This window comes from Dendrobates tinctorius, unplaced genomic scaffold (genome assembly GCF_039654945.1).
Source record: "Dendrobates tinctorius isolate UK_male_01 unplaced genomic scaffold, ASM3965494v1 ptg000083l, whole genome shotgun sequence".
NCBI lineage: Eukaryota > Metazoa > Chordata > Amphibia > Anura > Dendrobatidae > Dendrobates > Dendrobates tinctorius.
The window spans coordinates 340,602-367,797 of NW_027361751.1; the positions used below are offsets into that span (position 1 = coordinate 340,602).

At 47.7% G+C, this 27,196-nt stretch overlaps 2 protein-coding genes across 3 annotated transcripts in view; both read left to right on the forward strand.

Moving 5' to 3' along the window:
* The window catches only part of MARVELD2 (MARVEL domain containing 2), a 75,337-nt gene that overhangs the window by 14,285 nt on the left and 33,856 nt on the right, over nucleotides 1–27,196 (forward strand). For both annotated transcript variants that reach the window (XM_073584025.1, XM_073584026.1), the window contains exons 2-3: nucleotides 9,397–10,584; nucleotides 12,488–12,529. In XM_073584025.1, coding sequence (XP_073440126.1) covers nucleotides 9,406–10,584; nucleotides 12,488–12,529 — 1,221 coding nt within the window. In that variant the 5' untranslated portion in view covers nucleotides 9,397–9,405. The remainder of the gene's footprint in view (nucleotides 1–9,396; nucleotides 10,585–12,487; nucleotides 12,530–27,196) is intronic.
* Nucleotides 396–6,789, forward strand: LOC141097214 (uncharacterized). Its single transcript, XM_073584332.1, has 2 exons — nucleotides 396–2,925; nucleotides 5,532–6,789. The coding sequence occupies exons 1-2, from the start codon at nucleotides 2,740–2,742 to the stop codon at nucleotides 6,201–6,203; spliced, it is 858 nt and encodes a 285-aa protein (XP_073440433.1). The 5' UTR covers nucleotides 396–2,739; the 3' UTR covers nucleotides 6,204–6,789.

Sequence of the window (27,196 nt, forward strand, 5' to 3'; positions counted from 1 at the left end):
AGTGTACCCAGAAAACTGCCAATCAGTGGTGTAGGAGGGGTTATACAGAGCTCACCAATCAGGTAACTGCTAGATCTGCAGCATAGAAAACAGTGAATTTATCAAAATGACAGCAAGCAGCTCAGTAAGTGATCTCTAAGAAGATGGAAGTGTTACCTCTGAAAGACACATGTATTGTTGCAACGTATTTTATGTATGACATGTTAAGTAATATGTGTTATTAGGGATGGGTTGTGTTGTGCCCAGTAGCAGGGAGTTAATAGTTGGGGCAAGCCCGGAGTGGGAAGGGGCAGAGACAGTTTCCTGTCAGGAAGTCATATAAGGCCCAGCCTGCAGCTGAAGCAGACCTACTGTCTGATAAATAAGCTGACCCGCATGACTTGGGCTTGCCTTGGGTGAGTGCAGACCAAGCAAATGTATAGCGAGTGTGGTGTAGTAACCACTGTGTCCGCTAGGGGGCGCTGTGTGGATGTCCCAGGAGAAAGGATGAATGGCTTATGTGTTGATCAGCAGTGATACTGCTGAGGTGCTGCTTTAATGTGTCAGGGGAGAAGTCTCCAGGTAACTAGGGAGATGGGTGGGCCTGGTTACCTACAAACCCACCCAGGGGGTATGTTTAAAGAACACTGTTGTAAAGAGTGTGAGTGGTTGAAGGACCTGTGATGAGGTCATAGTCATGTGACCCGGTGGGCGTGGCTATGGACCATATAATGTGGCCAGGGTAGGTCACATGTGGTGAATGCAGGGACCCGATTGGTCCGTTTGGAAGGTCTCGTGTGGTTACCTTCCTGACAGCATGTGGATGCTGTGGTTTAATGGCTGCAAGTGCCTGAGAGTTCCCTGGAGGGAATGAACATCTGCAGTAAGCTGAAGCAGCCATGAGGAAACCCGGACGTGGGTGAGATAAGTGAGGCTAAGAGAGCCTGTATGCTGGACATTGTACAACCTGTGTGAACACAGGGTTTACAGAGTGAAGCTTTGTCATGGACGCTCTGCTGTTTATATGCAGTTTTCAGTTGCTGCTGTAGGTTTATGATGTTGAATAAACCGCATGGACTATGCTTGTTTTGTGGAAAACCCGTGCTAGATCTACTTTTGTGGCTGCCAAGCGAGTATCCCCTACCCAAATGACAGCGCTACCTCGCAATTGGAGAAAGCTATGGGCATTGTTGTAGCCTTGTTGCTAGGAGCAACGGAAGAGGACTGCAAGGTCGGTTGCTAATGGCAACGCTGAGCCAGGAGGGCTGATGGTTGGGGAAGCCACTGCCCAGCTGTGGTTCTGGAACTGTGGGGCGGCCTAGTGAGTAAGGCACTGTCCGGATCGGTGAGCCCAGTGCGGCCGTTTCCCCAGGAGAAAGAGACTTATAGGATACCTCTGCGGTAGAGGGGTCCGAGAACCTGTGCGGCCAGCAGGCGACGGTCGTGAAAACCATGTTGTACTGACCGGGGTCAGTGAGAAAGAGACTGGTGATTGCTACAGGGTGCCTCTGTGGAGAGGAGGTATCCGAGGACCTGTGTGGCCGACACAGCTAACGGACAGGTGTTCGTGTTGTACTGACCTTGGTCAGTGGGAAAGACTGTGTACCTGGAGGGTTCAGTGAGCAAGGTCCTGGAGGGTCAGTGTTGGGAGATTCTAGGAGAAGTATCGGATCCCTGGAGCATGTGGTATGACCTTGGACCTGGTGAGGCATGAGTGTTGGGCAGTCTCAGGCGGAGACTGATGTCCTGAAGAGCACCCGCTAAGCCCCTGGACCTGGTAAGGCCGGTGTGTTGGGAAACCCTGGGAGGAGGGTCGGCTCCCTGAATAGCACCCGTGCGCCCTGTGTGTTGGACGGTCTCAGGCGGAGACGGTGCGTCCTGAATAGCACACAGACAGGACACGTGAGTTTTTTGTGTGGTGTGTTTTCTTTTCTTTTCTCAACTCAGCCTGCGGTGGCTCAGTGGGAGTCAAGAAGGTGACAAGTGGCTTCCTGTAACTCGGGGTTACGAAGGGGACAAGCGGCTTCCGGTAACTCGACAGGGTTATGAAGGGACAAGCGGCTTCCTGTAACTCGGCGGGGTTACGAAGAGGACACCAGCCGCTGTGTGTGTGAACAGCAGCCGGTGGTGTCTGTGATCGGTGACAGCAGGAGCTGTGGTGGTGCCAACAAAGACATGTGTGGTATCGTAAAAGAGACAAACTGTACTGTGTGAACTGTGGCATAAGAAGTTCTGCAGAACGGACATGGGGAAATCCCGAAAGGGGGCGGTGGCCCAAATCGGGGTGGTAGCCCAAAAGGGGGTGGAGTCCCAGAGGGGGTGGTGACCCAAATTGGGGTGGTAGCCCAAAAGGGGGTGGTGACCCAAATTGAAGTGGTAACCCAAAAGGGGGTGGGGTCCCAGAGGGGGCGGTGACCCAAATTGGGGTGGTAACCCAAAAAGGGGTGGAGTCCCAGGAGGGGGCAGTGACCCAAATTGGGGTGGTTCAGGAAATGGCAGCACTGGTTGCCTCACTGGGTATGTCTGGGGAACCGCAGTGTGTCTGTATGAGTTTTGAGGAGTGCGGCATGTATTTTCCAGATAATGACGGGCCTCAGGTGTGTACCGTGATGCTGCACCGGGAAGGAGTCTTTGGTAGACTGGACTCAGAGAGTCCAGGTGACTCTGACAGGAACTCCTCTCGTTTTATCTCTGACTGAGAAAAACGCCAGGGTTTGCTGTAAACATGGTGTCACGGTGAACTATGCAGTTGACCGAGTAATGTTCGAGGGGACCAAAGGTGGTGCGTGCCAAGGGGGCGGGATACTACGGGACTTAGTCTATGCCTTGGAGAGGGGCCGGGACTTTGTCGTGTTTGATGACATATGGCAGGAGGGTGGAGACGTTTCTACTGTTGGCCTAACACGTATTGAGATGGTGACTGCTCCTGACGTGGACAGGTCAGAGGTAGTGTTGAGCATTCCGATACCGCAAGTATCGGGTATCGGCCGATACTTGCTGTATCGGAATTCCGATACCGACTTCCGATATTTTTTCAATATCGGAATTCGGAATCGGAAGTTCAGTTGATTGACGGCCTGACGTCATCATGATGCGCGGTGTGTGCGCATCATGATGCGCCGTCATTTCGGGCCTTCCGGGGGTCTCTGCCGGCCTGCCGGGGGGCTGTGCCGGCCTGCCGGGGGGCTGTGTGGACTGCCCGGGGTCTCTGCCGGCCTGCCGGGGGGCTGTGCCGGCCTGCCGGTGGTCTGTGCACCCTGTGGGGGTCTGTACCGGCCTGCCGGGGGGCTGTGCCGGCCTGCCGGGGGGCTGTGCTGATGTCCGGGGGTCTGTGCAAGCATCGTCCGATGGGACTACAAGTCCCATCGGGCGATGCCTGCTACCATGACAGTGATTGACACATTAGCCAATGATGGGACAGTAGTAGTCCCATCATCCGGCTAATGTGTTAAATGTTAAAAAAAAAAAAAAAAAAAAAAAAAAATACTACATACATACTACATGCATGCTACATACATACTACATATATACTACATACATACTACATACATGCTACATACATACTGCATGCTACATACATACTACATGCATGCTACATACATACTACATGCATGCTACATACATACTACATGCATGCTACATACATACTACATGCATGCTACATGCATGCTACATACATACTACATGCTACATACATACCACATACATACTACATACATACTACATACTACATATATACTACATGCATGCTACATACATACTACATGCTACATACATACCACATACATACTACATACATACTACATACTACATATATACTACATGCATGCTACATACATACTACATGCTACATACATACCACATACATACTACATACATACTACATGCTACATACATACTACATATATACTACATGCATGCTACATACATACTACATGCTACATACATACCACATACATACTACATACATGCTACATATATACTACATGCATGCTACATACATACTACATATATACTACATGCATGCTACATACATACTACATGCTACATACATACTACATACATACTACATGCTACATACATACCACATATATACTACATACATACAATACATTCATACAATACATACATAGACATACAGTACATATAACATAGAGTAACATACTTACCAATACTTGTCACATTGTTCCCCGAAGCCATTGTCTTTCCGGAATAAATATTAACATAACAAACCACAAAAATACTCACCCACGATCCGAAGCAGTCCACGAGTGTGTCCCACGACGATCTTGGGTAGAGAACTGCAGCATCAGATGATGCTGCCGTTCTCTACGGGCTGCAGGAATCCAATGACGGAAGGTAGGTATCCTTCCGCACTGTATTCCTCCGCCACTTAAAAAAAAAAAAAAAGTCCCTAGTCTCACTTTATGCCATTGCTGCGTGGGAATTTCCCACACAGCAATGGCATAAAGTGAGACTAGGGACTTTTTTTTTTTTTAAGTGGCGGAGGAATACAGTGCGGAAGGATACCTACCTTCCGTCATTGGATTCCTGCAGCCCGTAGAGAACGGCAGCATCATCTGATGCTGCCGTTCTCTACCCAAGATCGTCGTGGGACACACTCGTGGACTGCTTCGGATCGTGGGTGAGTATTTTTGTGGTTTGTTATGTTAATATTTATTCCGGAAAGACAATGGCTTCGGGGAACAATGTGACAAGTATTGGTAAGTATGTTACTCTATGTTATATGTACTGTATGTCTATGTATGTATTGTATGAATGTATTGTATATATGTGGTATGTATGTAGTATGTATGTAGCATGCATGTAGCATGCAGTATGTATGTAGCATGCATGTAGTATATATGTAGTATGTATGTTGCATGTATGTAGTATGTAGTATGAATGTAGCATGTATGTAGTATGCATGTTGTATGTATGTAGCATGTAATTTTTTTTTTTATTTTTTTTTTACATTTAACACATTAGCCGGATGATGGGACTACTACTGTCCCATCATTGGCTAATGTGTCAATCACTGTCATGGTAGCAGGCATCGCCCGATGGGACTTGTAGTCCCATCGGACGATGCCTGCACAGACCCCCGGAGCCTGCACAGCCCCCCGGCAGGCCGGCACAGCCCCCCGGCAGGCCGGCACAGCCCCCCGGCAGGCCGGCACAGCCCCCCGGCAGGCCGGCACAGCCCCCCGGCAGGCCTGCACAGCCCCCCCGGAGCCTGCACAGCCCCCCCGGAGCCTGCACAGCCCCCCCGGAGCCTGCACAGCCCCCCGGCAGGCCGGCACAGACCACCGGAGCCTGCACAGACCCCCTGGCAGGCCGGCACAGCCCCCCGAAAGGCCCGTACAGACCCCAGAGAGGCTGTACAAGGGCAGGAAAGGGTTTTTCTTATTCCGATACCGGAAGTCCCATAGACTTGAATGGGACTTCCGGTATCGGAATCGGCGATACCGATACTTTTTTTAAAGATCGGCCGATACCATCCGATACGATACTTTGAAGTATCGGACGGTATCGCTCAACTCTAGTCAGAGGTAGAACTGACCGGAAGAAGTACATCTGCCCAACTGACGGACCTGACGTCTTGTGACAAGACAGATGGTGGTCTGGGAGATGAGGTGACTGGAGTGGACACACGGTCAGAGAGTAACTGGAGGGTTGACTTGGATGATCGGCGTGACTCAGACTCTAGGGGTGACTGTGGCTCTGAGAGAGAAAGGGAGCACAGACTAGATGACCTAGAGAAAGAAGTCTTCGAGCTCAAAGGTCACCTGGCATCGTGGCAAGGTCTGAATAAGTCCCTCAGAGAAGAGGTAGGAGAACTAACAGAAACTGTAAGAGGTCTTCTGCGGGAGAAGAAGTGGGACGAAGACTTACAGCGGCCAGGCCTGAATGAGGAACAGTGTGAAGACAAAAAGAAACTGAAAAGTATGGAAGCAGAGGTGATTCGTTTGCAGACGGAGCTTGCTGCTGCAGAGTGTGCTAAAAGACAAGCACAGCAGGAAAGAGATGAACTGGCTGATGAGATTGCCAACAACAGAGGTGAAGGTGCTCTGGCTTTGGAAGAAAAGAGGCGGTTAGTGTCTCGCATTGTTCAGCTTGAAGAAGAAGTGGAGGAAGAACACGGCAACGTTGAATTAGCCAATGACAAGCTGAGAAAGGCCACACTTCAGGTTGTCCAGATGGATGCTGATCTGAAGACATAACGTAGTAATGCTCAGAAGAATGAGAGTGCCCCTAAGCAATTAGTTCGCCAGAATAAGGACTTAGAAGCAAAGGTTGCACTATTGGAGGAACAGCTTGATGCAGAAATTAAAGTGCGACAATCTGCTAGCAAACAAGTACGTCATACGAAGGAAAAACTGAGGGTTGTACTAAGGCAAATGGATGATGAAAGGCATAATTCTGAGCAGTACAAAGGTCTGGCGGAGGGAAATGATGTGCGTGTGAAACAGTTGAAATGCCAGGTGGAAGAAGCAGAGAAAGAGACTCAACATGCCAATACGTTACACCGTAGGTTACAGTGTGAACTGGAGGTTGCTATAGAGACAGCAGATGCAAAGAACTGTGAGGTTAATGCACTGAAAAGTAAACTTAGATGTGGTGGGGTACCATTTCTTACAAGACACTTAGAGAAAGGATGGTGACTAACCAGTGTCTGACGACGCAGACAGCCCGTGACTGGAGGGTCAAAGCCAATGACCGATGTTCTGACCGCTGGGAGCGGGGGAGGTCTAATGTAGGAACGAGGCCGTATGACAGATGGAGACGGTTCTCTCGACCTTTGGGGCAAGGTGTAGTGAGTGCCCGGTCGCGAGACCCTGGTGTAATGTTGTGTGTTCAACCCCACAAGTTTGAACAGAGGGGGGAGGTATGTGGTGTAGTAACCATTGTGTCCGCTAGGGGGTGCTGTGTGGATGTCCCAGGAGAAAGGATGAATGGCAGAATACTGAATGGCCGTTATGTATCTTAAAGTGGGTTGCTTTGAGATGGAGACTTATGTGTTGATCAGCAGTGTTACTGCTGAGGTGCTGCTTTAATGTGTCAGGGGAGAAGTCTCCAGGTAACTAGGGAGATGGGCGGTCCTGGTTACCTACAAACCCACCCAGGGGGTATGTTTAAAGAACACTGTTGTGAAGAGTGTGAGTGGTTGAAGGACCTGTGATGAGGTCATAGTCATGTGACGTGGTGGGCGTGGCTATGGACCATATAATGTGGCCAGGGTAGGTCATATGTGGTGAATGCAGGGACCCGATTGGTCCGTTTGGAAGGTCTCATGTGGCTACCTTCCTGACAGCATGTGGACGCTGTGGTTTAATGGCTGCAAGTGCCTGAGAGTTCCCTGGAGGGAATGAACGTCTGCAGTAAGCTGAAGCAGCCATGAGGAAACCCGGATGTGGGTGAGATAAGTGAGGCTTAGAGAGGCTGTATGCTGGACATTGTACAACCTGTGTGAACACAGCGTTTACAGAGTGAAGCTTTGTCATGGACGCTCTGCTGTTTATATGCTGTTTCCAGTTGCTGCTGTAGTTTTATGATGTTGAGTACACCGCATGGACTATGCTTGTTTTGTGGTAAACCCGTGCTAGATCTAGTTTTGTGGCTAACAAGCGAGTATCCCCTACCCGAATGACAGCGCTACCTCGCACGAGATACAGGAAATGAAAGAATGTGTGAGTGATTCTCAAGAGATGGGATTTTGGGGCAGGAAACCTAGCAACACAATACTGAGCTTGAAAGTCCAGAAGGTAATGGGACGGATCAGAGCAGGGAACGTGAGAAGAAGAGTGCCCCAGGTGGTAGTTCCAAGACTTCATCAAGCTGAGAAGTTGACTAACGACCATAGTGGAAAAGTAGCTTCCCTAAGGGGAAAAAGGACCCCGAACCACAAGTTGAAGTACAGGGCTCTCACTTACTGACTGTAGCATCGTTATTGGGGTAAGAGAAGTTCCTGAAGTATTGTGCTGGGTTATGGTGAGGACCGAGGACTAGGCAAGGCAGAGCTGTGCATTTATGGGAAGGACGGAGAGCATGTGTATAAAGATGTTCCATGTACTAAGAGAAACATTCATGAAGTTATTCACTCACTATCTGTATTATATCATTCCCACCACCAAGCTATTGTTCCGTAAAAGGCAGTTACCGCCCGCATCTTGTAACAGACGCATTGCTGGATTCCGGCTCTCTGTCCCTATATCATGCTTCTCTCAGATGGTTTAGCAAAAAAATTGTGACAGATTCCTTTTAATTAGAAATGACAGTGGCAAACAATAATACAAGGATGGCTAGTCTTAGATGCAGGTCTCCAGTGCCATCTCCTATTCTATTCTTGACTGATAGGTTTCCCCCTATACACCTGTCTGTCTAGGGGACTGGATGAGAAGCACCCAGGAACTGGCCTTTTGTTGTAGTTAACCTAGTGGCATCATCCATGGTAGTAGTTTTAGACTATGATCAGTTTTAGGCTAATGTTGAGTTTTTGCGGCTTTTTTAATGCAAATTTTAAAGTGTGTTTTACAGTACCAGCCAAACTGTCTTGTTTTTTCCTGACTGAATTGGAAAACTGCTGCGTTTTTTTAAACTGCAGAATGTCACTTCTTTCAGCATATTTGCAGCATTTTTTCACCTATAGAAAGCAATGAGTAAGTGCAAAAACACAGCAACAAACACAGCTATCAGTTTTTGCTGCGTTTTTGGTGCGAAAACCTAAAGAAGTTTTTTTGGGGCACTAAACTTTATCAGCATGCACAAGAGACAATAAAAATGCTGCATATACGCAGCACAACCTGCTTTTTGTAATCTGCTTCTTTACTGCCAAGACAGCAGGCTTCGCCTGCAGAAAAAAAAAAACCGCAGCAAAAACGCAACTTGTGAACATAGCCTAAAACTATGTTTTCTATGGAACACTGCAGCAAAACCAAAGCCAGTGTCTGAATCATGCTACCCTTGGTTTGGACAGCATGAATCCTCTTAACAGGTTCCCTTTAACCGTTAAGCCTCTGGCTGTAAACTAGAAAGTATGCATTCACTGACACCAAGTAGAGATCTGCTATACTGAAACACTAAGTATATTAAAAAGTTATATACACTCGTTTTATGAAATTTTAAATAAATAATTTTTATACATTGTAAAAATGAAAGTTGGATGAATTTCTAAGCGAACATGTTTCGATTTCTAATGATTTGAGGATCTTCTATACATAGCTGGTCTTGATATCCACTTGTTATATCCAGTCTGGAGCTGCTAAGCAGCCTGGACTCCAGACTGATACATTGTAGCAAATTCCCAGACATGTTTGTGTAGCTTCTGTTGTATCTATTGGACAAAGTAAAAGGTAGCTTTTGACTGAGATATTTCCTCTTTGTTGGTTTTCATACTGTCATTTTGTGTTCTTCAAGCATACACAAATGTCTGGAGGAGAATCGTCTTCAGCACCAAGATCCAAACACAGAGCTACAAATGGCCGTGGTGTCCAATATGACCAAGTGCCAGTTGAGTCGTATGAGCCAGGAGGTAATCTGCAGACGTTACAGGACTGCCAGTTGGCTCTGAGCGCAGATCCATTGCCACCACCTCCACTGCCACTGAGTCCTCCATTTGGGACGGACTTCTTTCCAAGCGACAGTGAGGAACCAGTTACTGCACTTGAACTGAGACCTGTACGACGTTTTATTCCAGATTCCTGGAAAAACATTTTCAAGAGTAAAAGAGAAACTGCATGGGAAGAGCCCATTTCTGATATTAACTACATTTCTGGAGGAGAACGTTGTTCACCCCCTCGTTCACCGTCCCTCCCCGCTTCTGGACCTCATGGAAAAAGCTCAGTTGTGGATTCAAAATTGGTTGGAAACTCGTACCGAGACCCATACGGAGGTTCTGGTGGTAGCTACAACTCTAAGAAAGAAGCTGATGCCATGATTGCTGATGATCCATACGCGTCTCTAGGTCGCCAGACGCAGACTGTGAAAACCTATAGTGAGATGGTAGAAGAGTACAACTTGCGATACTCTTACATGAAGTCGTGGGCCGGATTGCTGAGAATCCTGGGCGTTGTGGAACTCTTGCTCGGAGCTGGTGTTTTTGCCTGTGTTACAGCTTATATTCACAAGGACAATGAATGGTACAATATGTTTGGTTATTCGCAGCCATATTCATATTCAGCTAGTTTACAAGGGGGATACTACTATAGTGGCCCCAAGACTCCCTTTGTACTAGTGGTGGCAGGCTTGGCATGGCTGACTACTATAATCCTCCTGGTGCTCGGCATGTCCATGTATTACAGGACAATTCTCCTGGATTCTAACTGGTGGCCACTAACAGAGTTTGGCATTAACATCTGCCTGTTTGTTCTCTATTTGGCGGCAGCCATTGTGTATGTCAATGACACAAACCGAGGAGGACTGTGCTACTATTCCTTTTTCAACAACCCCTTATATTCCACATTCTGTCGGGTGGAAGGGGGTCAGACGGCAGCCATAATCTTCTTGTTTGTCCTTATGTTAGTCTATTTGATCAGTGGACTTGTTTCTTTGAAGCTTTGGCGACATGAGAGTGCCCGCAAGAGACGAGAATATCTTGAACGTGAGGTAAGTTATTTTAGTATTTATTTAGGTATACTGTATTAGGTTAGTGGGTTATTTCCTAAACATTAAATTTTGCGGATTTCTAGGGGTCTGACCACCTGGATCCACAGCAGTCTTTAATGGAGCAGAGGTGCAGATGCCCTGCCTCCTTTACTTTGTCTTTAGAGCTGCCAAGATCAGGTCAACTTTATTCATAGACCATGAATGGAGTGGAAGCTGAGCATGTACACTGTCACTCCATTTCTAGGGGTTGCAGAGTTCCATGATCTGACCTCAGGATTGCTTGGTTCTCTGCAGCTGACCCCCCTGCAATCAGCAAGTCATCCCTTGTCCAAATGGATGAGAATCTTCCTTTCATTTGCTTGGATCAGTGGGTCTCTGCTTTTTCTGCTTCTTTTCTTTTTGGGATATTTTTCATTTTTTAATACTTGATGCAGGGACGTTCTAAAACAACTGCATCATAGGAGTTGTCCAGCCTTAGGCTACAAATCGGACGGCGTGGTTTGCCAGGATTCTTTGGCACCGGTAGCGGGCGGTCTCATGGCCACAAGTAGACTTGCTTTCAGCGATGCCGCACTCATCTAGTTGGCACATGACCGCATGTATGCAAATCACATACTTGCCGTCACATGCCCACTGTTCCCAGAGAATCCTCAGTGCGCACGACGTGCGGATTCACAAGTCTATAGTCACCTTGTCACGCTTTTACCCTAATGCCGGCAACCCCTTTGAAAGTGAATGGATCAATGCTTCCCGAACATAGGAGAGCAGGAATTCAATCGCTGTCTGTGCAACTGCAGCCAGGTATATCTTTCTCTGAAACCCTCTTTCCCCAATTCAGTTGAATGATGGGTTTCTCCTTAGGTGTACACATGTGAGAGACCTGTCAATGAAATCGTGGTGTTGATAAAAGCCGTCCGGGAGCTGCATCGAACCACTCGTATCCCTTCATATGGACCCCGGCTGGTTTGTAAAAAGAAAGATATGCCTGACTGCAGTTGTGCAGCCATGCACTATTTTATGCTTTCTGTGGCTTGGGCAACATGACTCTGACAGGTTCCATTTTAACTTGATGATACATGCCAGTGTACTCTGTTTCCCAATGCAGTGCTTCTACCCTGCATTCTTACTATGATAACCCCTTCTCATACCCCACGCTTGGCCCCGATAAAATAAAAAAAGCTTATACTCCCCACCCATGCTGGCGCCGTTCCAACACTAATATTCCCGGGGCTCTCTCCTGTGGTTGTCTTGACACGTGAGCCTGGCGCCCAAACAGCGCTGGTGTCACTGTCCCCACCTTCATACCGATAAGTGATGAAGTCAGAGCTGCAGCTGCGCTCACATCCTCTTCACTACCTAACTGTATGAAGGTCGGGACAGCGATGCCAGCGCTGATTGGGCGCCAGGCTAATGTGTTACAAGAACCGCACCAGAGCCCTGCGACAATGAGTGCTGATATTGCCGAAACGGCGTTGGTACGGGAGGTGAGTAAAAGCTTTATTTTATCGGGGGCAGACATTTAGATCAAGAAAGGGTTGTCCTAGTAGTGACCAACTCCTTTAAGTGTTAGTTTCTTGGGCTGCGGGGGAGTGATCCAAATCAAATGAGTATACCTTTACAGCTTTTCCTCCTGACTCCCCTCTTATACATGCATGCTTGCCGGGCCCCACCTGCCTGAGTGACACCCACATTTTGGCAAGTTGGAAAAGCTGGCTGAGACACTCCAAAAGCCACAATTTTTTTGCTCAACTTTGGATTTTGAAAAAAAGAAAGGGATATTTCAACCAGTTTTACACCAGAAAACTGCTTGATGAATCTGGCCTTAGTGATGTGTTATCAGAACAGTGAATTGTTACTATTACTTTTATATTAATGATGAATTTTTTTGTGTTCTATTTGGCAGATGAAGTCGCAAGAGTCACATGATTACCCACACAAAGTCTTAGTAAGTATAAAATATAAAAAAAAATTGTCCAGATTATTGGCCTTACTATCTGAACTGGCAGAAATGTTGGATATGTTAATGTGGGTGGCTGTGAGCGCTGCTGTGCAGGAAAAGTGATTGACTAGGATCATAGGACTTGGATCCCAGTAACTTAAAACGTGATGGCGTATCCTGGCCATATTGTCTTCTTAAGTAAGCAATAGTGATGAGCGAATGTTCTTGGATAAGGTGTTATCAGAGCATGCTTGGGTGCTAACTGAGTGTCTTCGGCATGCTCGAATAAGAAGTTTGAGTTCCCGCACCTGCATGTCTCGTGTCTCACCTTATTATTTATTTATATAGCACCATTAATTCCATGGTGCTGTACATGAGAAGGGGGTTACATACAAAGTTGTAGATATCGTTAACAGTAAACAAATTTACAATGACAGACTGGTGCAGAGGAGAGAGGACCCTGTCCTTGTGGACTTGCATTCTACGGGATAGTGGGGAAGAGACAGAAGGTCAGGGGTGCAGCAGCTCTGGTGGTGATGAGGCGGCAGCTCGGGCGGTGGTGAGGCGGCAGAATGGTTATTGCAGGCTGTAGGCTTTCCTGAAAAGATGGGTTTTCAGGTTCCGTTTGAAGGATCCGAGGGTGGTAGATAACCAGACATGTTGAGGCATGGAGTTCCAGAGGATGGGGGATATTGGGGAGAAATCTTGGAGGCGGTCGTATGAGGAACAAATAAGTGTGGAGGAGAGAAGGAGGTCTTGGGAGGATCGAATATTACGTGAGGGAAGATATTGGGAGATTAGTTCAGAGATATAGGGAGGGGACAGGTTGTGGATGGCTCTGTAGGTCAGTGTTAGTAGTTTGAACTGGATTCATTGGAGAATTGGGAGCCAGTGGAGGGATTTGCAGAGGAGAGAGGTGGATTAGTCAGGCAGCAGAGTTGAGGACAGACTGGAGTGGTGCAAGAGAGTTAGCAGGGAGCCAACAGAGGTGAGTGTTGCAGTAGTCAAGGCAGGAGATGATGGCATGTACAAGAGTTTTAGTAGATTGAGGGCTGAAGAAGGGATGGATTCTGGAAATATTTTTGAGTTGGAGGCGACAGGAGGTGGCAAGAGTTTGGACGTGTGGTTTGAAGGACAGGGAAGAGTCGAGAGTTACTCAAAGGCAGCGGATTTCTGGTGCGGGAGAGAGTGTGATGCTGATTACCATAATAGATAGATCGGGTAGGGAAGATATGTGAGATGGAGGAAAGATAATGAGTTTAGTTTTGTCTACATTGAGTTTTAGAAAGCGAGAGGTGAAAAAGGAGGATATGGCTGATGGACACTCCAGGATTCTGGGCAGCAGAGAGGTGACATCTGGGCCAGAGAGGTAGATCTGAGTGTCGTCCGCATACAGGTGGTACTGGAAGCCATTGGACTTTGAGTTGTCGTAGGCCAAGGGTATAGATGAAAAAAAGTAAGGGCCCCAGGACAGAGCCTTGGGGGACTCCTACAGAGAGAGGGTGGGATGAGGAGGTAGTGTGGGAGTGGGAAATGTTAAATGTGTGGTCAGAAAGGAATGAGGCAATCCAGGACAGGGCAAGGTCTTCGATGCCAAGGGAAGAAAGAATCTGTAGCAGTGGGCAATGGTCAACTGTGTTGAAGGCAGAGGACAGGTCGAGAAGGAGGAGGATGGAGAACTGCCTGTTAGCGTTGGCTGTGAATAAGTCATTAGTGATTTTGGTCAGGGCAGTTACAGTGGAGTGGTGGGGGCGGAAGCCAGATTTGGGGATGTCAAGGAGGGAGTTAGATGAGAGGTGGGAGGAAAGTTGAGCATGGACGTGCTGCTCAAGGAGTTTGGAAGCAAATGGGAGCAGTGATATGGGGCGATAGCTGGGCATAGTAGTTAGGTCAAGGTTTGTTTTTTTGAGGATGGGTGTAATGGTGGCATGTTTGACGGCAGAGGAGAAGGTACCAGAAGATAGTGATAGGTTGAAGAGATGGGTTAGGCCTGGGATGAGCGTGTTAGTGAGGTTGGGGAGCAGGTGGCAAAGGATGGGGTCAAGTGCACAGGTGGTGAGGTGTGATTTGGAAAGGAGATGAGTAAGCTCTCCTTCAGTGATGTTGGAGAGGAAGTTTATTAGGGAAGGGGTCTGGTATGTGGCGTGGTATGTGGCGTGGTTGGGGTGGAGGAACAGCAAAGGTTTGTCTTGTTTGGTCGATCTTGTTTTTGAAGTAGGTGGCAAAGTCCTCAGCAGAGATGAGGGGAGTTGGAGGTGGCAGTGGTGGGCGGAGGAGAGAGTTAAATGTGCTGAACAGTTGTTTTGGGTTGTGGGATAATGAAGATACAAGGTTTGTGAAATAGGTCTGTTTAGCAGAGGTGAGGGCTGATTTTAAGGCAAGTGTAGCTTGTTTGAAAGCAGTGAAGTCGTCTGGCAGGCGTGCTTTCTTCCAAAGCTGCTCCGTGACCCTGGATGCTTGTCGAAGTTTTTTAGTGAGGTTGTTGTGCCAGGGTTTCCTATTGACTCGTCGCACTTTGCCATGTATGAGAGGGGCGACTGAGTCTATGGCTGATGTGAGGGAAGCGTTGTAGAAAGTGGTGGCGGTGTCCGTATCATAGAGTGAAGATATGGAGGACAGTGCTAGAAGATAGTCTGAGAGTCTGTGAGTGTCAAGGTGTGCAAGGTTTCTGCGAGGATGTGCTAGTGACTGGACATGGGGGGCAGGTGAGGAGGACAAGGATGAGAAGTTGAGTAGATGGTGTTCAGATAGGGGGAAGGGAGAGGTTGTGAGATTAGATAGGGAACAGAGGCAGGTGAAGATGAGGTCTAATGTATGTCCATCTGTGTGCGTGACTGTGGAGGACCACTGAGTAAGTCCAAAGGATGAGGTAAGTGACAGGAGTTTGGAGTCTGCTGGCTGGTGGGTGTCAATGGGGATGTTGAAATCCCCCATGATGATGGTGAGGATGTCAGCAGAGAGAAAGTGGAGGAGCCAGGTGGAGAATTGGTCAATGAAGGCAGTGGCTGAGCCCGGTGGTCAATATATGACAGCCATTTGGAGGTTAGAGTGAGAATAGATATGGACAGAGTGAACCTCTAAAGAAGGGAGGGTGGGGGGTGGATAGGGTTAAAGGAGCAGTTTTTAGAAAGAAGGAATCCCATTCCTCCACCATGTCTGTTGCCAGGGTGAGGAGTGTTATGAATGAGTCACCTAGGAGGAAAAAACAAAAAGCAAGCTAAGCCCAGAAAACCGGAGAGGTTGGTAACTAGCGGATTGCAGACCCCTGATCCTATCCACACAACTAGCAGTAGCCGTGGAGCGTGCCTACGGTGGTCCTAGACGCCTCGTCACGGCCGGAGAACTAAATAAGCTTAAAGAAAGAAAAGGGAAAATCTAAACTGCCCCAGAGCAGACCCCAAAGCAATAGACAGCCCCCAACATGTATTGTCGGTGAAACCAGATGAAAACACAAACACAGATAGAAAGATAGGCTGAGCAAACGATGGGGCCCTCACTAATTAGAAAGGACAGGAAAGAAAAGCTGCTGTCTGCAATCACGCAAAAAACCCTGCCAAAAAGAATGTCCAACACGTCTGATAGAAAAAGGCCCTGAAGTCGCTAGACTTCAAATCACTATATCAGCACTCAGGTATATTCTGAAGACAGAGCAAAAGAGATCAACTGATCAGAGACAAAAATGGGGATTCAGCCCAGTCCCAGCCAGGGCTGGCTGAACACAAAAGCTAAGTAAACCAGACCCAAAACTCATATGAACAATAGCAGAGAAAACTTAGCTTTAAGAAGGCAGGAACCAAACTGGAAACCAGAAGCCACAGTCAGGAAAAATCACCAGCAAGAAACTAGGGAGTCGGCTGCCTTAAATCCAATCAGAAACTCCTGATGTCCAATCACAGTCCTCTTCCTCAGGTGGCCGGTGTCTGCCATTTAGATCAGCTTCATTACCTCCCTTCACAACCAGAGGGAGTCCAGATAGAGAGCTCACTACTCCTCTGTCAGCACAGCCAGCTCCATAACCCTCACCAGAAGCCAGAGGCAAACCCGAAAATGAGCTTACAACAGCCGCCTGTCATGGTGTGTTTTGGGTAGGTGGTGAAGGAGTTAACTCTGAGAGCCTCTCTGTGGATCTGGGGAGGGTTTTTATAGCTTGAGGGGAGAGCCGTCCCCTGTCTCTTATACTCCTATCTGAGTGTGCCTGACCCTGCTCTGTCTGTGCGTCACGCCAATCATTGTCCGTCTGCCTGGTATTCTGACCCTGCTCTGTTACAGTTTACGTCTCTGGCTTGCTGACTCTGTACCTGCTTTGCCTGTGCTGTGTATGACCCTTGGCTTTGTCTGACCTCCCTCCTGAATATCCCTCCTGTACCGCGCTTGCCCGTACTGTATGACCTTTGGCTTTGTCTGACCTCCCATCTGTATATCCCTCCTGTACCTCGCTTGCCCGTACTGTTTATGACCTCCGTTTTGCCTGACTGAGTTTTTGTATAGTGTCCTGCCATCTCTGAAAGCAGGATGCTAAGCCGCGCCCCCTTGCAGTCACATGACCGTAGGTCCTGTGACTGCTTGCTAACTTCAGCGTCCACAGGTCCTGTGCATCTGTACTTTCCGGCTGTACCTGACCCCGGGCCCCCTACAGTGCGGGTGAGTCCCTGCTCAGCGGAGGCTGCACGCCGGCGCTGTCAGGATCCTGACACCGCCGTAACTCAGTGCAGCAGGGCAGGCCATGTCAAGGGGTGTAAGCCAGGTCTCAGTGAGGGCCAGGAAGGAAAGGTTGCGGGAGGTAAAGAGGTCGTGGATCACGTGGAGCTTGTTGCAGACGGGCACGTTCGCTCATCATTAGTAAGCGACCATTAGCCAAAGTGCTAACTTCCTTTTTGACTACAGGTACTTTTCAAGCAAGAAAACTGTATTACTGACTTAGGCATATTTACGTGTGGAAATAAGATGGTGATTATATTGTGAATACTTTGCATTGCCTAGTAAGATGAAGGTATTTTCTTAAATAATGTATCTGTCTGATTAAGAGAGAGTTATGTTTGACAAAGGATCACTAAGGTGATCACTCAGTAATGCCGGATTCACCGTGCATTGCTCAAGTGCTGGGCACGCTCTATTGACGTCTTTGTTTTCTGCAGGAGTTATGATGTATTTTCCTCATTCCTTTTGGAGCCTCTTTGTGTAGGTTTATCAGGTGAATTGTCCAGAATTTTACAGATGCAATTTTGCATTGTAAACTCTTGGGTAATATGACATCTTCACATGACATATGGTCATATGGACAATTTGGCCACAGATGGGATTATCTTCTGCTAGACTTTGCAGACGTGCAGTATAATGAATGACTGTTATGTATCCACATCCGGCCACTTCGTGGTGTTGAACATGACAGGATGCAAATGATATGCTATTACTGTGATACAGTTGTGGCCAAAAGTATTGACACCCCTGCAATTCTGTCAGATAATACTCAGTTTCTTCCTGAAAATGATTGCAAACACAAATTCTTTGGTATTATCTTCTTTTAATTTGTCTTAAATGAAAAAACACAAAAGAGAATTAAGCAAAAAGCAAATTATTGATCATTTCACACAAAACTCCAAAAATGGGCCAGAAAAAAAGTATTGGCATCCTCAGCCTAATACTTGGTTGCACAACCTTTAGCCAAAATAACTGCGACCAACCGCTTCCGGTAACCATCAATGAGTTTCTTACAATGCTCTGCTGGAATTTTAGACCATTCTTCTTTGGCAAACTGCTCCAGGTCCCTGATATTTGAAGAGTGCCTTCTCCAAACTGCCATTTTTAGATCTCTCCACAGGTGTTCTATGGGATTCAGGTCTGGACTCATTGCTGGCCACCTTAGAAGTCTCCAGTGCTTTCTCTCAATCCATTTTCTAGTGCTTTTTGAAGTGTGTTTTGGGTCATTGTCCTCCTGGAAGACCCATGACCTCTGAGGGAGACCCAGCATTCTCACACTGGGCCTTACATTATGCTGCAAAATTTGTTGGTAGTCTTCTGACTTCATAATGCTATGCACACGGTCAAGCAGTCCAGTGCCAGAGGCAGCAAAGCAACCCCAAAACATCACGGAACCTCCACAATGTTTGAATGTAGGGACCGTGTTCTTTTCTTTGAATGCCTCTTTTTTTCTCCTGTAAACGCTATGTTGATGCCTTTGCCCAAAAAGCTCTACTTTTGTCTCATCAGACCAGAGAACATTCTTCCAAAATGTTTTAGGCTTTTTCAGGTAAGTTTTGGCAAACTCCAACCTGGCTTTTTTATGTCTCTGGGTAAGAAGTGGGGTCTTCCTGGGTCTCCTACCATACAGTCCCTTTTCATTCAGATGCCGACGGATAGTACAGGTTGACACTGTTGTACCCTCGGACTGCAGGGCAGCTTGAACTTGTTTGGATGTTAGTCGAGGTTCTTTATCCAACATTCGCACAATCTTGCGTTGAAATCTCTTGTCAATTTTTCTTTTCCGTCCACATCTAGGGAGGTTAGCCACAGTGCCATGGGCTTTAAACTTCTTGATGACACTGCGCACGGTGGACACAGGAACATTCAGGTCTTTGGAGATGGACTTGTAGCCTTGAGATTGCTCATGCTTCCTCACAATTTGGTTTCTCAACTCCTCAGACAGTTCTTTGGTCTTCTTTCTTTTCTCCATGCTCAATGTGGTACACACAAGGACACAGGACAGAGGTTGAGTCAACTTTAATCCATATCAACTGGCTGCAAGTGTGATTTAGTCATTGCCAACACCTGTTAGGTGCCACAGGTAAGTTACAGGTGCTGTTAATTGCACAAATTAGGGAAGCATGATTTTTCGAACAGTGCAAATACTTTTGTCCACCCTCTTTTTTATGTTTGGTGTGGAATTATATCCAATTTGGCTTTAGGACAATTCTTTTTGTGTTTTTTAATTTAAGACAAATTAAATGAAGATAATAATACCAAAGAATTTGTGTTTGCAATCATTTTCAGGAAGAAACTGAGTATTATCTGACAAAATTGCAGGGGTGTCAATACTTTTGGCCACAACTGTATATGTCACCGGAATATATGTGAGATATGCAGACAATGTACATACTGAGTACATAGAGAGGTATGTCTGGGGAAACTTGCATGGTTGGTTATGTGGATTTCGATGTGTGATTTGCTTCTGAACACTGTCCTAACCATATTATACTGTGACACATTCATTATCTATGCAGTGGGCGCATCCTCACATTTCCTGTGTTTAGCGAGGATTTGTCACCGCTCTTGACATATGTTTTAGTAAATTCTTGTCTTTTCCATGAAATAACAATTCGGGAACCATTTTCTCTTAACTCTGCATTGTGACGTTCCTGGATTATTCCTTCCAGAACTTAATAAATGAATGGGTGAACAGCTGGGTGTTGTTCCCCTTTGTCAAAAGGTATGTTCCCACACAATCTTGCACCGGTCACGATGATTGGACGGTATCACCGTGGAGAAACACACGCCCAACTGCTTACACCCATTTGTCTATTTGTACATTTCTGAGAAGGTTAACAGCAGAACGGCACAATACTGAATTATGAAAAGAGTCTACAGAATTATTTAATGGGGAATGCAAATATTTGTTAGTCTATCTTTATAGAATTGTCAGTTTTTCTGAACTTAATGCTTGATTTTGCTATGTGGCGCTCTAGTTCTAGAGGTTGTATTATACTATATTTGTATAACATTTCTTCACTCCGGAGGCTTTCCTGGTTTCATTTGATTACTTTTTATATGAAGGTACTGACTTTCATTGTTTGTTCAGACTTGTGTCCAATTGTTAAACTAGAAATTTTCCCAATAAAAATTTACAGTTAAAAAAAAAAAAAATAGTTTACGTTCCTCCAAAGTAATCCTTATTCAGTGCTTGCAGTCTTATGTTTCATACATTTCGTCTATAGTAGATCAACATGAGTGCATTTCTTTTATGTAGCTAATTATAGATAGGACTACCCATACCGAAACATAAGAAATGTAATCATGTAGGAATGTGCAGCACAATAGTGGGAGACGGGTTTACCGTGGAATGCGCTAAGCCTGCTGTTTCTTGTTCATTGCACACTCAACATTAGCCCTATCCTAGTAATCACTACCTACAACCAAAACCTAAACAGGAAATGTAAGTATACATCATAATGTACTGTGCACCAGAATCATACTCTAGAAATCTAAGAATATGTATTGAAGTAAAATTAAAGTGGTTGTTCTGGACTTTTTTCTTGATGGCCTGTCCTTAGGATATGTTATCACTATCTGAACAGTGTGTTTACGGCACCCGGCACCCCCACCAATCAGCTATTCTCGGCAGCCATGTGATCAGTTACGGAGCAGAACTACGCAGCTCAATCAACTGTATAGTGGCCGTAGTGGGGTACCACAGATCCACTCTTATTTATTTGAAAGGTCTGTCACACACCATCTGTACAATTTTATTCCACACTTCATGACTTTCAATGCCTATTTATAAGTTTAAACTGTGACCTGTGATGTCTTCTCACTAACCAGGTTTATCGCTGCTCCATTCCCTACCTTTGCATTTATACAGACTTCATTGTCCCTTCTGATTGACTGTACTATAACATGTGTTGTGATTGTTTTAATGTGGCAACATGGTATGCCAAGCCAGGGTAATCTGAAACTTCTCTGGCTGATGCAGCTTTCTGCAATGTGTAAAATGGTGGTGATTTGTGTGAAGTGAAACACAAATTTCCTGGTAGATGGCTGCACTGCCTTTGATCTTGATAATACACAGTAGACCTATACCAGCAGATGACATCGCTCCCCAAACCATCACTGATTGTGGAAACTTCACACTAGACCTCAAGCAGCTTGGATTGTGCCTCTCCACTCTTCCTCTAGACTCTGGGACCTTTATTTCCAAATGAAATGCAAAATTTTCTTTCATCTGAAAACAACACCTTGGACCACTGAGCAACAGTCCAGTTCTATTTCTCCTTGGTCCAGGTAAGACACTTCAGGCGTTGTCTATTGGTCATGAGTGGCTTGACACAAGGAATGCGACACTTGCAGCCCATGTCCTGGATACGTCTGTGTGTGGTGGCTCTTGAATCAATGACTCCAGGAGCAGTCCACTCCTTGTGAATCTCCCCCAAATTTTTGAATTGCCTTTTCTTAACAATCCTTTCAAGGATGCTGTTATCCCAGTTGCTTGTGCATCTTTTTCTATCACACTTTTCTTTCCACTCAACTTTCCATTAATATGCTTGGATACCACTCTCTGTGAACAGCCAGTTTCTTTAGCAAGGAACAATTTGTGGCTTACCCTCCTTGTGGAGTGTGTCAATGACTGCCTTCTAGACATCTGTCAAGGCAGCAGTCTTCCCCATGATTGTGGAGCCTACTGAAACAGACTAAGGGACCTTTTTAGATGATTAGGAAGCCTTTGCAGGTGTTCTTTGTTAATTATTCTAATTTACCGAGATAAAGACTTTTGGGTTTTCTCCTTCGCCTCATTGGGGGACACAGACCATGGGTGTTATGCTGTGGCCAAAGGGAGGCTGACATTAAGTTGAGATAAAAAAGTTAGCTCCTCCTCTGCAGCGTACACCTTCCTGCTGGCCCCAAGTGAACCAGTTCTTGCTTAGTATCTGTAGGAGGCACACTGGTCTGGTCTTCAGACCATTTGTTATTTTAATTTTTTGAATTTTTACCTTTTTCATTTTTTAATCCGGATGAAGGGGCAACAGAGCCTTTCAAGGTTCCGATTTCCCCAAACCAACAATAGGCGAGCACGTTCGAGTGTCACCTCCACGTATCCTCTCCTGCGACATGGGATGCCATGCCTGAGCTTTTTCAAGGACGACTGGTTTCTTAAAGGGCACCGATCTCCCCGCACCGACTTACGGATGATCACATGGAGTGTCGCCTTCATGTATCCTCTTCCACAGCCAGGAATATGCTGGACAACCTGCCCTGCCCATCCTTAGGGATTGAACCCATGGGATGCTCAGAGGCCTCTACATGGCGCCCGTGCAGCCCCCATTGCTTAACCACTTTTTAAAGCGGATGATGCAAGGAGGCGGATGGTCCCTCTCCACTTCCCTTCTAAGGGATGCTGGATTGAGGCATTCACATACCCTGTACCGTCCTGAAGATTACCCATGGCCTCTAAAGCGACCAGATAAGTGACCGACAGTCCGAGGGTCGCCTGGGGAATGCACGCCTCTGCGCTGAAGTTCCATTGCGGCGGCTCCTTGCCGGGACGCGCTCTGCGGTGAGTGCCAGGCCATCGGCCATTCTAGGCTGAGCGTGACTGCTCATGTGAAGCCATGCACAACAAGTTCTGACACAGCCGGACATAGCCCTGTGAAATCCTAGTGGAGCGAACCCTTAGGATACACAGAGGCCCCCCACGGTGTCCGCGCTGCTCCCTCTGCACCACAACTGATGGAACAGCGGTGCTGCAGGAAGCTGGACGATCCTTCTCCACCTCCCCCTCAGAGGGTATGGTGGATTGAGTGTTCCTGCACCGTCTCTGTCGTAGCACTGGCCTGCAGGCAGAGGCTCTGGCGTGACGGTAAGGGGGCTTCTGGGTCGCGGGCCCAATCATTCTTGCCGGGCACTGCTAATCTAGCCCCCGGCTTCGGCCCTTGCTAGGCCGCAGGCAGTCTCTCCGCCCACCAGAAGCACCACGTCGGAGGTCCCGCCCACCTACCTGACGTTTCTCGCCGGTAGGGCATGGCAGAGCCGGGAATGTCAGCGCCTCCCTCGGCGTGCGCCGGGAAGCGCTTGGCCCACGGATTCCTTCCCTGGAGCCGCGCCAGTCAGTAATCTAGGCCCCGGCTTCTGCCTACTTCGGAGGAGAAACCTCTCCCGGAGTGACGCGGCTGTGGTTCTCACGGGAACGCCGTCTCTACGCTGAAGTCCTCATCGCGGAGGCTTCATGCTGGGACGCGCACCACGGTGTGTCAGACACCCCCTCCTGGCTGCCGGGGGGGATCTAATCCCGGCGACCATATTCCTTGCCGGGCTGATTTACGTACATTGACGTGTTGGCTGTGGGACCATGCCCCTCGAGGAGTTATGGTCTGTCAGCAGAGGACTGTCACTCTCATCCTCCACCGGAGTGCGCCGCGGTCCCTCCGTCCTTCAGGTGGCAACTACTAAGCAGCGTGAGGTTGGGCAAGTACCACCGTCCTGCAGACCAGGGTACGAACACCCTTATATCATTTAAAGGGTCATACAACACTGAGGGCAAGGATAGCGCCTATTCAGCGTTAACGAGTGCTGTTTTCCTGGGGAGGACCACAGTCTACAGGGTGAAACCTGGAATATACTGTGTGTGGATGCACATTTGTGTGTGTGTATGTATGTATGTATGTATGTGTGTGTATATATATATATATATATATATATATATATATAAAATATGTGTGTGTTCTTTGACCCTCTAGGTCCCTGGCCAGCCTGCATTCCAGAGGATTGGAATGCTTTTTTTGGCAGTATTTATTCTGGAATTATACCTGCCCTGTGCATGCCCGAAGGGTTGATTCGTGGAGATCCATAGGCCATCTCACCTCGCCATTGTTAGACTCTGTTAACACTGGGCCCAACTTAAGAACCGGAGCGTTCACAGGATCACAGCAGCTGTCGATTAGCAGACACAGGCATTCTACAGATGCGTAGACATCTAGAGAAAGGGCTCACAGTACGCTATTTGACCAACTACGGCTTAAATGTCCGTATGCTCTGTGTCTCGCTTCCCCTTCACCACAGGTTTACAGAGTACAGGAATCTGTATCAGCTTAATGTTTTGCCTGGATTTTGGATTCTCTAGAAATGAAAAAGGAAAAAAAAAAACTGGAAGATTTGTCTTTTTAATGGCACTCAATCAGTTTTCTGAGGGTTAATGCCTGGTTTGTTCCAAATCGTAACATTCTTCCGGTGAACTATACCCCATAATACAGCTTTTACCACACTCCGGGTGGCCCACGGCATAGTTGACCGGCTAAGGGAGCAATGGAATAACCAAATCAGAAGCCTCCGGAATGGAGGAATCCTCCTTGCTTTCAGCTGGTTAGCGGAATCATTGGGTTGAATCCCTGGGCTATCCAGGCCAGGTTGATAGACAATTAAAGGTCCCACAGACCGACACACGAGAGCCTGATTCGTTCCGTTCTGTGAGCCTCAAAACCAGCTCTCCTCTTTTTAGCTGGACGCCCTTTTCACATGCGGCTGGCTGCACCACAGCGGCAAATGCCATCACACTCAATAAGGCATTATGGCTCACGGAATGGAGGGAGGGCGGCACCCACAGAAGTAACTCAAGGCCATAAAAGGAAAGGATAAATGTCTTCCCCAGCAGGGCTTAGAGCATCTTCCCCATTGCCTTCAGCAGCAAATCTGATATTGGTCCTCTCGCATATATCCGGCGCTCTCATTGGCAAGGGATTCCAGTCTTCCCATGGGTCAAGCCAGCAATGTAAGGGTCCTCCCCAAAGTGTCTGGACTTGAGAGAGATAGGTCCCTGACTGTTTTTCACCCAGTGATTTCCAGCATAAGCCGTCGACATAAAGCATTACGGACGGCCGTCTATTTCTGGTTTGTGAGGTCTCTTTTCTTTGTATCCTGTTCATATCGAATGAGCCCAAAGCCTCGGTCTTCTAGATACAAAGATTCCTTTTTTCTTATCGTCCCTCTACAAAATGTTTTTTTCCTTCACGTCTTCCAAAGACCTTAGAACCAGACGCCTAGCATTAGCCTGGGCAAGACGCTGGGACTGACGAATCTGCTGAGCAGGAATCTCTGCGGCTGCAGAAGAATGGAAGACTGCAGAGGAAGTGGCTTGAGATTCTCCCTGTGCAGTGGGGGAAACTCGACGCCTAACAAGTTGGAAGCGCCGACTCATGCGCAGACACGCCCCATTCGTGCGCTGCACTCCCCCTTGGCGTCGCGAGCCTGGACGCTTTGTCATAGCGGTGGAAGAAGGGCTTCTTTTTCGGAGCCATAGATATACAGCATCAGGACAGAGCCATTATTCGATGCTACAGAATGTAGCGATCACCTACTCATATTCAATCTGAAGGACGGATCTGTAGGACCCTCGCTGGATCTTGGCCAAGGCACACCATCCATGAATGGAGTCCCTCCATTCGGTTCTTACCTTGATCGTGAACAGCATCTTCAGTTCACACTCTTTGGCGCTCATCTCCTTTGTCCTTCCGGATTTCTGTGAGGTACGGTGTGGGGAGAGATTGCAATAACAATTGAAGTGATCCTCTTCAATTAATTGTGTTCTCTTCTGGCAGTTGGCGCCAGAAGAATGCTCTCCTCGGCGGCGGTGCCCCCCCCCCCGCACGTCAGATAGCCTCACAGGCGGTGGACATTGAGGTTCTCCATCTATAGCAAGAAGAAAGAATTCTCTTCTGATCTAATCACCAGTGGTGGCTGTCGATACTAGCCTCCTTGGTTGGAGAGCAGTCTTTTTGTATATCCTTGTATTCCAAGTGATCCAGGTTACCGGCACCCGCTCCAGTATTTACTCGTGTATCACTCCATTCGAATCAATAAGGCCGGTTTCACATTAGCGCATTTTCAGCGCGCGCACGGCCGGGGGTAGCTCCGCCCCCGATCCGGCTCTCTGCCCGGCGTGCCCGCCCCTTCCTTGTAGCGCCGCCTCCTAGCGGACAGCGGCTCCTGCGATCGGCGCACCCTATCTTTAGCATAGGGTGCGCCGATCGTGCGCAGGCCGTGCGCTAGTTGCGCTTTGACCTGCGCTGCGCACTTTTGACGGTGCGCCGTGCGCGCCAAAATCAAACTTTTCGGATTTTGGCGCGCACGGCGCACCGTCAAAAGTGCGCAGCGCAGGTCAAAGCGCAACTAGCGCACGGCCTGCGCACGATCGGCGCACCCTATACTAAAGATAGGGTGCGCCGATCGCAGGCGCCGCTGTCCGCTAGGAGGCGGCGCTACAAGGAAGGGGCGGGCACGCCGGGCAGAGAGCCGGATCGGGGGCGGAGCTACCCCCGGCCGTGCGCGCGCTGAAAATGCGCTAATGTGAAACTGGCCTTACATATCTCCACGGTTGTTGGCATGCACCACGGAGGATGTTTTTAAAAGGACTGCCTTCGTTAGGAGAACCCGAATGGGGATCTGATGGCTTCAAGACTGAGGGCTAAGGTACTCAGCAGTCTGAGCCCGGTCTCGATATCCAAAACGCCATAGGGGGGCATGACTGGTTACTCCGTGGCACCAGTTTCGTCTTCCTTTCCTGGCAACGGTCATCACGTAAACAGAGGTAGTGGCCGTTTCCAGTCTCCTTAGGCATCCAGGATTGGTCTTGCCAGACGTGGTATTCAGAGTTACTACAGATCATACATGCTGTCCACAGGTGACTGTTGCATCGTCCAGACATGCTCTGCTAACGTCCAATGGATCACTAGATCGCACAATCTGGTGTGTAACAAGCTGGCTTTCAAAGCCGGGGCTTTAATCTATTCTCCCTCAGGGGTCTCCACTATGGTTGGTGCCCAGAGGCCGACGTCAGGGTGCATCTTTCACCTCTCTTGAACGCCTTCTGTCGCATGGTGTTAGGACCATGGTCGTTCTCTTCGCATCTTCACCGCTCCAGTTCTTTTGAGAGTTTTCTCCAGACTGACATGGACTCAGGTTCGTGACACTCACCTC